General features: G+C 48.3%; 1 protein-coding gene across 1 annotated transcript; it reads right to left on the bottom strand.

The window, feature by feature from the left end:
- Positions 1–891: 891 nt before the first annotated feature.
- On the bottom strand, positions 892–6,854 carry LOC103767387 (2-hydroxyacylsphingosine 1-beta-galactosyltransferase). Its single transcript, XM_029958561.1, has 5 exons — positions 6,012–6,854; positions 3,100–3,239; positions 2,855–2,931; positions 2,261–2,480; positions 892–1,331 (listed from the first exon to the last, which is right to left on the bottom strand). The coding sequence occupies exons 1-5, from the start codon at positions 6,852–6,854 to the stop codon at positions 1,016–1,018; spliced, it is 1,596 nt and encodes a 531-aa protein (XP_029814421.1). The 3' UTR covers positions 892–1,015.
- Between the last annotated feature and the right edge of the window lie 7,438 nt (positions 6,855–14,292).

Here is a 14,292-nt window from a genome sequence, read left to right as displayed (position 1 = left end):
ACAGTATGCCTGTTCAGATCAAAATGAGCAAGCTTTTCCCTTTTCTTCAGAAAGACCAGAGTTTTCTACTTCTATGTACATGCAGTATGGCCCATATGCCTATGACCAGCTCTCCGAGCTATTGGCTGCTCTTCCTGTGGTCCTGGCACTTGCATCTGCTCCAGATTCTTCTCTCATCACAGGTTTAGAGATGCCATGGGCATGGGTGTGTGCCACACACTAGCAGAGGAGGGAAGGCACTGCATGAAAGCCTGTGGAAAGGCCAAAAAATTGCTGATGGAAGTATGCAGAGATGATAGCAGCAGTAATGAGAAGGAAAAAGCACTTTAATCTAGCTTGAACAACTTCCTATTACATATATCACAGGTTTACATTAAACCAAGACCAGAGAACTGCCACACAGGAGAAAGAATATAACTTTATTTTAAAAAATAATAATTTAGCTCAAACAAACAGGATCGCAGAGGGTCAATTGAAGCAGGAAGGTATTTACCCACAGAATTTAAAACAGACCAATTTTGCTCTCTTGTAGATGATACTTTCAGTGCCCTTACCTGTCCACAGCTCTACTTCAGGTCCTCACCTGCACATAAAGGTATCCTGACTCCTGGGGCTCTTAGTAACAAGGCAGAGAAATGGTGTCTGCCCCTCACGAAATGCTGTTCCCACCTCCAGGGCCTCCATGATCCAAAAAGACAGAAGGGCAACACCAGCATTTAAACCAATGTGCAATACAAAGGGAACAACTTGCACTCCTCCCTGGAAGTCTACCCATGCCCCATTCCCAGTGTCCTGGCCAAGTGCTCCCACCCACGTCTGAATTCGCCCCCCCGCCCACAGGTGCTGTACACAGAGGTGTGCACACAGGCCTTTGCAATACTCCTCCCTCCCCACTCTCTTCTCATCCAGACCCACGGATCTTTCACCTCTCTCTGTGCCTGCATGCCATACATTTCTTGGCACAGCAGCAGTTCGTTTCACAGTGACAGGATTCGCCCTGGAACACACTGAGCCACTACTGCAGTTTTTTCTCTTCTGTGTAGTGGCCTTTCATGCAATTGCCATTCTGATACACAGGACTGGCCCCCTTCCTTCTGCACCACACCACAGATTTGTAGACAACAAATCCAGCACCGGCCAGACACAACAAGAGGAGGGCCAAGATGTCCAGGCAGAAGTACTCATATAAGGAGAGGTCGTAGACAGCAGGGCGAAGATAGGGTGCCCCATTGTGACGAAGGATGTACTCCAGCCAATACACTGTCCTATTGAGAGCATGCATCGGTCTGTCCAGGTGCAGAGCCGAGATGAGCTGGGCTGCTTTTCTGTAGCTGCAAGGGAAGAAGACAAGAAGTTAACCTTTTGACAGGAGCTTAATTTCTGAGAGTGATCCGAGATGTCTAGTGATGCTTTCAAGTCCCAGATAATACCTTTGGAGAAGGGAAAATTTCTTCCATTCTTCTTCTGAAAGCCACTCTGATGGCAATTGCTAGCCATGGAAGCACAAGCCAGAGTGTATTTTATTTTGTGTTTTGTTAACAACACAGAGTTCAACTTGCAAGTACCTGTTCAGTGAGTTCATGTGTACTGTACTTTCTGAGGGGAATTTGCACCCAAAACCTCACCCAGCATCAAGTAAAAGTTACACACTTGATGACTGGCCAAATCCTTCAAGGTACCAAGTTGCAACACCTCCTAATAGGTAAGAAATATAAAATATTAAAAAAAAAAATAATCAAGCTCTCAGGCAGCATTTCAAGCACTGGCAGTTGTACACCCCGTTAGAAAATGGGAGCCCTGTGCCACTTGGCTGCAGCAGTTCCAGGAAAGGGCAGAGTATCTGGCTGTCAGAACAAATAGATGGAGCATTACCGGCAGTCTCCTCTGTGTTTCTGCAGAAAGCTGTCTGGACAAGACCAGGGAGATCCCAAGGTGAGGTTGTGATCTCACTTTCCCTGATGACAGGCTGGCATCAAGAGAAGAGGTCTGTGCCCAGTATCTCAGAAAGCTTTCTAAGAACATCACAGTCAGAACCAAACAGGACTAGATCACACTCTCTAACAGCAAATGCTGGAGTATCTCCTCCTGAACTGCATCTAAGCATTTCAAGGCACTAACACATCTGGCCAGCTGAGCAATGCCTGCAACTGTGCTTCGTCCAGAAGCCAGTACAGGCTGTGTAGGGGTCAACACAAAGGCACAACTGGTGTCTACACACAGTCTGCACCAAGGAAGAGCTTGATGTTTCCAGATGCCTCACCTGGGGTCAGAGATGACTGTGATAACAGCCTGGTAAAGTTCCTCTTCTTTTACTCTGCTCCAGTCCATGAGGATACCCATGCCCTTTGCCTGCACTCTGGTCATGATGTCGAACTGGTCCCCATAGAAAGGAAATCCCACCACTGGCACACCGTGATAAATTGCCTCAAATACACCATTCATCCCACAGTGGCTGACGAAGGCTTTCACGTTAGGGTGGCCTGTAGGTAAAGAAACGGCAGCAGGTCAGTGCCTTCCATGTTGAAAGAGGGCTACCAGGGGCTACACACAGTGTTGATGTATGTTTAGGGAAAACCAGGCATGCTGAGGAGAGAGGATGCTACCCTTTGGGAACACAGCTGGCTTTTGGCAGCCCAAAACTTGCTGAGTAGCGCCTGGAGGAGAAGGGAGATAGGAGCCAAGCAGCTTCAAGCAGGTGTTAGGTGAGGACCATGTTTTGTGCAGATCAGACTCACAAAAACCAACAAACTTAGACCCACAGAGGTGCTATTGTCCTTGTATGCCTCTGCTGTGGTTTGGGCTAAATTCCAGGGATGTTGCTAGCAGCACACACATACACAGAACCCAGCCTTACCTAGCAGGTCATTCTGGGGCAGCCAGCCCATCATCAGCGTATTCTCACCCAGGTTTCTTGGCTTCTGACCAAAGTATCTGTGGGAGGAGACAGAGGAGGGGAAAACAAAGAGAAGAGAAACACACAGAGAACAATAATAAATTCAATCAGATCAAGAGATAGAAAGCAAGTTCTATGTTTTGAAGTTAATCACCCCTCAACACTGGTTTTCATCCAACTCAGAAGGAATCCCATTCCCTCCTCACCTCCACACCACCCTTTGTGGGAGGCGAGCAAACGCGCCAGCCATCTTCTCCACCAAATCGCTCGGAAGAGCTCGGATCCCAATGCCAAAGGAGACAACAACTACACCTGCCTCTGCTGCTTCCACCCAGAGACGCAGACCCTGTGGGCAAAACACACACAGCTGCCTTGAAGTCTTGATGGAGAAAGGCCCTTCCCACTCTTGCCTCTGTCAGTAGAAAGCTGTCTACGGAGAAGATGAAGCCAAATCCACCTGGAGCACAAAGCTACATGATTTTCACCAGGCAACAAACTCTAAACTCACTGTGATTTCTGCACCCAGCCAGGTAGAATTTACTTGAGCACCTGCTGATCTTTGGAGCTTCAGGGAGGTATCTAAAACTTGCATTTCATAGCATTACCCCCTGCGTGGGAGGCAACACAATTACCCTTTGACAAGAAAAGTTCTGAAAACATAGGGCACATAGAAAAATCTGAGCAGACAAGAAAATTGGACTAAAAAGAGGGAGGCCATTTTCCCATCACCACTAAGACAGGAGACCAATATAACAGACAAAACAGTCAGGAACAACATCTTGCTGAGATTCCCCACAAACTCTCCAATGCTCAAACTCTATCAAAGGCTCCTGGAGGTGGCAGGTGGCTTTGCTATCTTGCCAGGAGACTTCTACCCATCCTTGATAGCTACTTGCAAGCAGAAGATTTAGTTTTTGATCACTAGGCAGAGAGGTAGCTACAGATCCAGTAAAAACCACAGTTATGTGTCCTTCATTTAGAGGCTACCTGCAATGCTACATAAACAGATGTATATCTAGAACAGAGCCTGTAGTTTTTGCAACCAAGGCCAAAAGGCAGCAGGGAGAAATCAGCTACCACATCTGCTGTGGAGCAAACATAGACTATTCCCTTTTATGTCAGGCTGGGCTGAGCCTATTTCTCATTATGGATTCTGTCCTGCTTCAGGTTTCCCATGTATCCCAGCCAGCAGCATTTTAGGGAGGTTTAATAAAATCTGTCTTTGAATATGAATACTTCCTTGAAATAAGCATGTAAGAGAACATGAATGGCAAAAAAAAAAAAAAGAAGAGAAAAATAAAGTGATTAATTCAGAATGTTAATAGCAGTCTATAGGTTAGGGGATCATTGTACAGAAGAGTTAAAAAGCACATTTTAGTGTTACTCTCTGGTGATATTTTTCCTTTGTTGTATGCTTCAGGAGCTCGAGCCTATCTTTGCAGAAATGCTTAAAATGCCCTAAAACAATCCAAGAATCAAAAGGTTTACAACTGAGAGATTTTTGGTTTCTCCATTCTCGAGTTTCACATGCTTTGAGAAGTACAACCACTGAAACTGCTACAGAAGAGAAAGTGCTAATTTTACTTTTCTAAATAAAAGTACAATGACTCACAAAACAGATGATTGTGTTATCCATTATAATTGGACCTTAACATTTGACTTTCAGAAACAGCATTAAAGTTGCTAGGGAAACATGGTTGACCACCAAACATTCTCACTATCTCTCAAATACATACCTGTATTTCACCATATCCTAGTTAGAAGAACTCAAAAATCATAGTGTTTCAAATAGGAGGAAATAAATACTTTAATTGCATAATGCTCCAGTTCAGATGAGACATTCTTTAAGCTACACCTAGACCTACAGAGGCCCTCTCTTCTGTTGGTTCCTGTAACCTGGACACAGACATGCCTACCTGCTAGCATGACAGCCACCACCTACTGCGGGGCTCTGGACTTATCTCCATAATTCTTTCCTTAGGCTCCCTAGGATCTGTCCTGGAAGCTGTGAAGCACATGAGTAATGCCCTAGCAAACTACTCCCTTCTTTATAAGGCAGGTATGTACGCAGGCAGATTGGACCAAGCCGATGTTTTGCAAGAGCTGTGACACAGAGCTCTCTGACACAGCTTTGGGAGCACCCTGTGTGCCTTTCATTACCTGCATGCCATGCCACATGGGAAAGGCTGATGTGCATACACATCTGGAGAACTTCTTTTCTAAGGCACCTGATCTTACTTTTCCTTTTTAACTGAAAAATATTGGCATCAATTAAAGCTGCCATCAGAGATCCTAACAGGCCTTTAATAATTTGGAAGTTGAAACCTTGTCATCATTTCAGGCCCTTAGTCAGGAAACCAGGACAGCTTTGCTGCTCAAGTTTTATTATCTAGGTTTATTTCCCCCCAGTGTTTGTAAAAGTGGTAAGGCAAAAAGAGGAATGGCAGACAGGTCCTGCTCTGTTCCAATACTGTCTTCAGGTGGAGGCTTTCAGAGCTCATCCCTCTGAATTTATTATTTGCACTAGTGAGGTATAGGCCAGAGAAAGCCTCTGGGATGCCTGAGGAGTTCTCTTAGGGCTGAACCTTGAGAAAAAGGGGATGATGCCCCTCAGTTTAGTACGCTTTGGGATTCCGCATGGAATTTGATGAGGGAACAAGGACAGCTCTCCCCTATGCGTTCTTATGACTACAAGCTCAAGGGCAGAAATGCCCTGAGAGAAATAGGGTGAAGGAGGAAATTCTGGATTAACATATATCAGTGATGAAGCAAGGAAGATTAACTGTTCTTCCCATTTCCGCTTCAGCATAGGAGCAAACAAACTACTCATAATCAAATCCCAGGAGCAACACTTCCATCTTAGGAATTCCACACACCACTTTACTTGGATGGTGAAGCCAAATCCCACTTCAGAGTGGACAACTTAATTCTACATCCCCCCTGCAGCCAGACAGCCTTCAGTGTTCTCTGTCCCCCTGATGCACCCACAAGCACCAAAACACAGCAGCTTTCCAGACTCCTGGGACATTAGCACTTTTACAAGGTTCTTCAAAAGATCTGTACTGAATAACTCCCTCAGTTGATGTCCAATCATAGCTCAAAGCTTTCCTGCACTTACCACTGGAAGGGGCTTTGCAGGTTCAGCGAGGATGCCCCCTGTGAAAATGACATGGGGGAGTGTTGGACGGGGAAAGTCTAACACCACATCATTACACAGGAAGAAAAGACTAGTTCCATGAACAAGGTCCAACATGGATGTCTTGGGCTCCACCCTATGCTTCTCCATGAGACGTTCAAACTTGGGCAGGATGACCAGCTTTGTAGCCACGCGAGTGATCATGTAGACTAGAAGATTCCAAGTCCTACCAAAGAAGCCCATCCTGTCTGTCATCAGGGAATTGAATTCAGGGACATAGGCAATGGGGGAAGTGGCCCCAATCTCTGCTGGGAACCAGAAACCTGTGGAAATCACAGCATATTTGACACGTAGGATGTGAGCCAGGATAAATCCACACATCTCATTGGGGTCCACCAAGAGCAGGTCAAAGCGCTCACACTGGAGTTTCTGCAGAAGGGTAGAGTTTCCCAGTACTAGGTCACAGTTTTCCAGGTACTTCTCCAGAAAAGAAAACATCTCCAGAGAAGTCATCCTCCCTTGAAAGACACGCTTTATCTTCTCCTGCACCCACTCATCTGCGTTCTCTGTGCTGAAGATGCCCCAGTACCTCTGCACACGGAAGGCAGGCAGATAGGTTTCCATGTCCCGACCTTCATGAAGGAGTAGCACGGGGTCGTGGCCCCGATCAGTCAGTGCCTCTGCCACTCTCATGAAGACTCGCAAGTGGCTGTCAAAGACTATGGTGGGCATGATCAGCACCTTGGCACAGTGAGATGGCTCCAGAGTGAATGCAGTCACTAGAAAAAGAGCAGCGGGCCACAGTAGCACCTTCATCATCTTCATCACTGCAAGGAGAGAAGCATGCCATTATGTAGTATGAAATGCTCTGTCCTGCACTTGGGCAACTAACAGCTGTGATTACAGCTGCAAGCCAGCAGCTCATTATCTGGGAGAGGAGAGCAGTCTGGAGTTCTTCACTGGGGAACATCCATCCCCATCCACCCCACCTTCCCCTGAAAAAAAAAAAAAAACACAAAAAAAAGCCCAACCAACAACTAAAGTTAGATATCAAGGTGTATGAAGAGAGTTTTCCAGAAAACCTCTTCTCTGTGCTCCTAAGACTCAGAAACTAGCAGACTGGCTTGCAGAGAGTTAGAGTGGCTGGAGAAGCTCTGCTGGGTTATAGCACCAGCAGGGACACTTGCTGCTTAGTCTCTGGTTACCGCTACAGAACCAGCTCAGCTGGATTTCATTTCTATTTCTGTCCAGCCAGAACAGCTGGTTCCCTCAGCCCTTGATGTCTGTGCAAACTCTCAGAAGGATCTGCAGAGCTTGATGGGAATGCCGAGAGGTACGCTCTGGCTTTGGCCCTCACATGGCTGGCAAGGCACCCTGCTCAGCATAGACAGGGCAGGAGCAAATCCAGGTCACAGCAGGACCTGGTCAGAGGAACCACAATCCCTGAGAGCACAGCAGGGGTCTGGACAAACAGCTGCTCTACTGTGGATCAGTCATGGGAGGCTCCAGGGAAAGGGCTGGGAAGAGAAAGCAGGCACCATGATACCCATCCACTGGAAAGAGGCAAACCCAGAAAGCAACCCCAGAGATAACACGCAACACCCGTGGCACACTGACGCCCCTTAGTCACGCTCCTAAAGCTGTCATCCCCTCCTCAGTTTGGTGAAACACCCAACATTTCTGTTGTGTAAGGGATGTTGCTACATCACTGGAAGCGAACGCGCCTCACCCACACCTAACATTATTTTGGGAGAAGAATTACATGATAATTATTTGGGAATAGTCAGAAGCAGAGTCGTTTTCTGAGGACCCAGTTCAGACATGCTAGGAAGTGGGGGGGGAAGGGGAAGATGTTACAATGGGAACAATTAGAAGTGGATTTTGGATGGCCCCGCACACTAAGCCCCGGGGGCCATCAGGGACATGGTAGAGTAGGATTTGGTACAAGATTTTCTGGCAGAAGATCAAGCTTCTCCAGGAGTGCTTGATCAATTAAGAGGTGGGAAAGGAAGTCACAGACAAGATCCCGCTAAATACAATCTTCAGATGACCCTCAGCAGCTGGGCTATCTAGGCAAACTAAGCAGTAAAGGTGCAGACGTGGGAGGGTAAAAGTGCCCTATTCCTCCTCCATTGCTTTCCTGTCCCATGTGAGGACCGGACATGGGAGAAAGAAACAGCAGCTGCTGATTGGGCCCCTCCCCTGTTTCAGAGGCAACTCTTACCAGTGCTTGGGACTCCCACCCTTCCCACCCAGGGTCAACCGTGTGGCTGTGCCTGCAGGAGTGGTAAGAAACATGAGAAACACTAACAAATACCAAGGGGGTGGTTGAACCCACAGAGCAAGAGCTCTGGGAGAATGGAGACAAAGGTGATGGGCTGGAGAGAAGAGAGCAAAAGCTCTACAAGGAAAGTAAGGATCTGCCCAGCATCCTGCCTCCCTACCAGTGGGAACAGGCTGGCCTGTGACAAAGTGTTGGTCACAACAGAGCTACAGCCCACAAAACTGGTCCAGTTCTCAGCTTACTTGAGAGGCCCAGAGGGAATTTATCTTTCTCAACGCCAGGGAAGGTAATGCATTTGGCTATGACGTTGTGCAGAAGATCAAGAGCACATGCTGCTTCCAGGCAATGAGGGAAGAATGGCAGCCACGTACTCCTGGTCTTCTCAAGGATGGCAGGGAGCTCAGGACAGGAGCGGGTATAGGCTTGTCCTGGGGCACCCCGTGGGTCATACACACACAGAAGTATGCTGAGAAAAGTAGAAGAGGTTTTATGTGTGGGATAGGGTGTTTTCTCATTGGGCAACAAGTAAAGGTGAAGAAATAGTGCAGGTGAAAGGAATAGTTATTTAAAGAAAAAAATTGTCACCCATTTTCAGCAAGAACCATATTCTACCATGGACCTATGTGCCAGGCGTTGCTGTGACCCTCAGCTCAGCCAGGACCCTCTGGGGGGGCTACAAAAATCCAAATGTCAATCTCAGCCCTTAGGTCAGGGGCAGATGCTGACACAGCAAGACCTGCAAACATCCCTTCCAACATCAGGAGGAATCCCTGAAGGTGCTGGCTCAGGAATCTCTTCTCCTTGCCAGGCAACAAGGGAGGCCGTAAATCTTCCTAAGTGGCAAGAGGATGCCAGGCTGCAGGAAGAGACCTCTTTTCCTACCCCAGCTCAATACCACCAGAGATAATCTCTGCTCTGTCCATGCCCAGAGAGGTATCCTGGCCACAGCTTCAGTCCTAGTGCTGTGCTGGATACACCAGGCACATCCCTGATTTTTAGTGCTCCTGGGATATAATGAAGGCATAGCTACCAGCACAAAAGGCAGTACTCTGCTCTCTGTCCCTTGTTCAGCAGCCAGTCACTGTTATGATCTCAGGTTGATAGTAAAGGGTAAAGAAGTCCCAGACCTAGACAAGGGCTAAATGGCCCAGATGAGGGAAGGCTCAAATTCTACCTGCTCACCTCCCTGCTTTACCTTACTGACACCGAACAACGAAACTGCTCCACGAGCTTTCCAGCAGGGTCCTCCAGCAGGGGCAGGTGCTGTGGTGGGTGGTGTGGTCAGTGCAGCACCATCCATAGCACGGAGCACTGCCTCAGCCCAGCTCTCTGGCTATGGGACCTCAGCTGCCTGTACCCACTGCGGGCTGCAGGCAGATAATCTTCAACAGAAACCTTCAAAAAATCCGGCATTCTGTGGGGAGGTGAATTCACAACCTGTGCTTTGACAGAGGTGCAAAATCCAAATAAATGACAGATCCTACACTAGACCTGAGAGCAGAGTAGACAGAACCACCTCCTTGTTTGTGATCTGGAAGTCCTGGGCTAATGGCTAAATCACATAAATATTGCAAAAATAACCCTGTCACTGCAAGGAGAAGGCTTGTAAAGACAGACCCTTCCCTATTTTCGTGAAAACGGTTGGTGGAGCCACACCAACTGGGTGATTTATGCAGAGCAATCCCCTGACATCACAGTTAACACTGGCAGCCAGAGTCAGGCTTCAAGGGAACTGTCAGAAACGCCCGTGCCACACAGGCTTTGTTTCACCGCTGCAGCACGCGGAGTGGAGCAGAGCAGACACCTCAATAAGAGCAGAACCAGAGCCTGCCGCAGGGGGAAGTGAGACTGCCGCTGCGGGCGGCAGCAGCATCCCCCCCTGCTCCGCATACCTGGCTACACTCAGCTGCCGGGAGTTGGCTTTCGAAGCCATAGCAATGCATTGACATCGAAATGGGAGGCAGCAGAAACAGAGCAGAGAGAGTGCAGCCCTCTGAAACCTCTTACCAGGCTGAAATTTGCCCCATGATTTTGCCCTGTTTAACATGTTTGACAGATTACAACTTGGTATTGATGAAAAACTACATCAATTAATTAAAGTGAAATAACTGAACAGCTACAGCTCTAATTTAATTCAGGTGCCTTTTATAAGGTTGAAGTACTAAAACCTCTGACAGCAAGCAGTCTAGGCAGAGAACTCCACAAAGAAAGGGCAATGAATAGGTTCAAGTGCAAGGACTCAGTGGTTTACATCTCTCCCTTTCAACAGTATTTTGTATTACCCTGTTCCTGCCTAGGACCTGGAAGCCCATACCCATGGGGCTGAATTATTTCCCCTCCTGCATCCTAGTCTCTATGCAGCTTTTGCCCATAGTAAGAAATGTTTTCACTGCAAACTTCTCAGGAGTTAACAAAGCAGCAGAATTCATTTAAAAGCAAAAGACAGCTTCCCTCAGAAGCTCAAAGCTCTTCCTGGAATAAGACACTAAAGTTTGCCTGTTCTGTTGAGTATGATCAGGAAAAACCAGGACCATCTGCTACTATCAAGTTGATGGCAGCCAACCTAGTTGTGGCTAATTTATGGAAGCCAAGACTCCATGCAAGCAGGCAGGTATGCAGCTCCCAGAGCAGTTTTGTCACTGCAGGAAGATGTTGCACTACAAGCATGAGCTGCCCAGGGGAATCTTTAATAAAAACCTAAAAGATACAATACTGTGCAAAGTAAACTTAATAAAGCATAGGTTAAAGCAGAACAGTCTAACCATAAATCATATCCAGCCCAGTGCTTGGTGAGTTTCTAGGCTCTTGTTTTGGTTTATCACAGACTCCTGCTTCATCAGAGTCACCTGGGTAAATAACACTAACATTAAAACACTAATATTATTGTTATAGTATAGTAATATTAGTATTACAGTTTACCAATATTAGTATTAATATTTTAGTATAGAAAAAATGAGCAAGAAACCCCCCCCTCAAATGTAAGCAACCCTTGGCAGGCTACAATCCTGAGTTTTTTAAAATATTGTTTGCACAGAGTGAATAATGCACAGGTGGTCTGTTCAAAGCACCCTACCTTTTTAACATTTTTCTTTCTACATATTCATGGCAGCCCATTACAAATACAGAGAATGAAAAAAGTCCAGATCCCCAAAGGACCAAAGGGAACAACCACAGCAGTGATCAAGTCAGCATCAGAATAATCCATACTTTGCACCACATTGGTGCTACTGCTGCCACAAAACAGCATCAGAAGTGCTCTGGCTCATCTGTTTTGGACAAAGATTGATGTTCCAAATCAGTTCCAAACTTTTGGGACCTTGGACCATTTTCAACATCCTTCCTATCTCTTTAGAGTTATATGGAGAACTGGCAAGGTGGGAATCTGTGGGCTAGCAGGAGGCTGGCATTCCATAGATCACTGCTAAGGAACCACAGTATTAAAGGCAATACTGGTCCATAACAACTGAGAAAAAAAAATAAAGCTCTATATCTCAGCTTGTTGCAGCACTTGAAACTACACACATCTTCAAGAACTTGACCTGGGGAATGGTGTCAAGCACCACACATCTGCTTCCCCACTTAGCCTCTCATCATACATTAAGTCTGTCTAGGTGGTGAGATTTCCCTCATTCCATATCCAGAGGCTTCCTGTTTGTCTTCTGAAAGGAACAGAGATGGTTTTTGACACCAGGGTGCCCTGCAATAGCAAGTTCTTCCGGATGACCTTTTCCTCTCACTTGCAACACAGTTGCAAGACCAGCAGCTGATACGTGAGTGGTCTGAAGTCTGTAGCGTGGCAGCACATCAGAACATAATTTGTAATCCCTGGATGCAAGAGACAGAACAGCTTGGAGCCATATCCAAATAGTCAGATGAGCTATAGACCTCAAAGTGAGGGCACATGACAGTGCAGTGCACTTTTTGGTCTTAAGAAGGAGTTATATCTGCACAGTCAAGTTGAAGAAGTTCTTCAGATTGCAGAGAAAACTGGAGAGATACAAGTGGACCAAAATTTAGAGAAACAGTAAAGAGAAGTGGGGAGGAAAAGTCTCCCTATTTACTGCCCTTTCATTTCAGATTCTTTCTGCACAGAAGCACCATGTTAAAAGAAAAATTATTAAACACCCCAGAAGGTTGTGAAATCTTGTGTAGAAAGCACTGGGGACTGATAAAGTCCTGACAGACAAGTCTGATCACATTTGACAAAGGTATAGGAGAAGCTAGGAGTGAGTCTTATCTTCAATGAAACAATTGACGCCCTCATGTAAAAAAAAAAAAAAAAAAAAAAAACAAGCAACAAAACAACAAAAAAAGCCCACAACCAAAGCTTAGAGCTCCTTGGCTCTGAGCACACCAGAGGAATGAGATCTGGTTGAGCTGCAATAAACAAAGGTTGAAGAGGGATGCATAGGAAGAGGAGGCAGAACAGGAGAGGGAAGACGTTCCTGAGATGTAATCTCCTACGGGAAGATGAAGCAAGTTACACAAAAGCGCTCTGAACCTGCCAAGGCTCTGGCCCTACGCATTGAAGCAGCTGCCTAACTCGCGCCCATCAGCTGCCTCTCTGAAGGGACCCAGCCTGCGCACAGGCGTCCGGGTGAGCCGGGGCCAGGCTGGCAGCCGGGAATTCGGACCGCTTCCCTGCCCTCGTCCCTGGGCAGTGCTCGGGTACCTCTGCCATCAGCCCAGGAAGGGCAGCCCAGCCCCGCAGCGCTGACCCGGAGCAAGGCTGGCACCCACCGCCCTCCGCTCACACCGAGCCCCCTGCCGCACACCGCCGGCCCCGCGGGGTGGAAGGGCCTCGCCCGCACGGCACTCGGGCAGCACGGGGCGGCGGCGGGCAGCGCCGGCAGCTGCGGGGCTGAGAAGCCGCCTGGTGTGGACGGGGCGAGGAGTAGAGGCCGCAGCTCCTGCCCGGGACGGCTCTCTCGGGCGCCCGCCGGGCCCTCCGCGTGGTGGCCGGCCCCCCCTGCAGCGAGTCCCGCTGGAGCGCGGCCGAACTGAGGCGGGCGGCGCGGGAAGGGGAGGGAAGGAGGGAGGGATGCCCGCCGCCCGCCCGCTTCCCCTTTTCAGGCCGCCGGGCGCGGGCGGGGCCGGGCGGTGCAGCCCCGGCCCACGGGCCGCACCCCGGGCAGAGCCGAGCCGAGCCGAGCCCGGCGTTGTGGCACGGAGTCAGGGCGAGCAAGGGGCCGGGGACACGGAGACCCGCACCTGCCGCCCCGGCAGCTCGAGCAGGCAGAGGGGCAGCGCCCGTCAGCTGCCACTTGTGCCCCCGGCCAGGCCAGTGCGCCTAAAGGGTCAGAGTATCTCTCCAGTGACCTCTCCTGGGCCCTACTCGGACACCCCCAGGGCCAGGACCCCCGTGAGAGGAGAGAAACAGGAACACCTTAGTCTGGACAGCAAAAGGGAAATGATGGTGCACAGAGGAATTGCGATGTGAGGGACAGTGTTCCAGGGTACCCATACAGGGACACACCAGATGGGGAAGACCTGTTGATCCAGTTCCAGCACTAACCACAGCTGAAACTTCACCAGTGTTGCACAGGGAAAAGAAAGTACTCCTCTACACCAGGACAGCAGCAGAGAGTAGGGATGTAGGTTAAGCCTGCCTAGCAGCTGCAAAATCTTGTGAAAGGAGCAGTTTTTCCCAGGAGTGTCAAGTGCATAACTTTGAGTCTCACAGACCATTTCCCACCCCAGAACTTGTTGCTCTTGCGTAGTCAGGTGCTGATCTCCAGCGAGGCTAATGACATTCTCTGCATCCTCTGCTGAAACTTCAGCTAGGGTTACACCTTCTCCTACAACATTATGTTCAAGGTGGAAGGCTGTGGCAAAGACCATTGGTTACAGAGCAACTGAGTGCCTGATGGACCTGGTGATTCACCCCAACCTTTCCATAGAGGTACAGCACAAGGAGCAAAATTGAGCATTACAGCACTCAAGATCTCCACAAGGCCCTACCTATTAGCATGTTTCTTT

Source organism: Manacus vitellinus, unplaced genomic scaffold, assembly GCF_001715985.3.
Source record: "Manacus vitellinus isolate BGI_N305 unplaced genomic scaffold, ASM171598v3 scaffold_15_pilon, whole genome shotgun sequence".
NCBI lineage: Eukaryota > Metazoa > Chordata > Aves > Passeriformes > Pipridae > Manacus > Manacus vitellinus.
This window is presented reverse-complemented; position numbering and strand designations above follow the sequence as displayed.

Coding starts and splice junctions, on each gene's coding strand:
- LOC103767387 (XM_029958561.1), bottom strand. CDS start 6,854: ATGAAGATGATGAAGGTGCTACTGTGGCCCGCTGCTCTTTTTCTAGTG. Junction 3,240..6,011: donor CTGCAAAGCCCCTTCCAGTG/GTAAGTGCAGGA, acceptor TTTTGCCCACAG/GGTCTGCGTCTCTGGGTGGA. Junction 2,932..3,099: donor CCACAAAGGGTGGTGTGGAG/GTGAGGAGGGAA, acceptor CTCCTCCCACAG/ATACTTTGGTCAGAAGCCAA.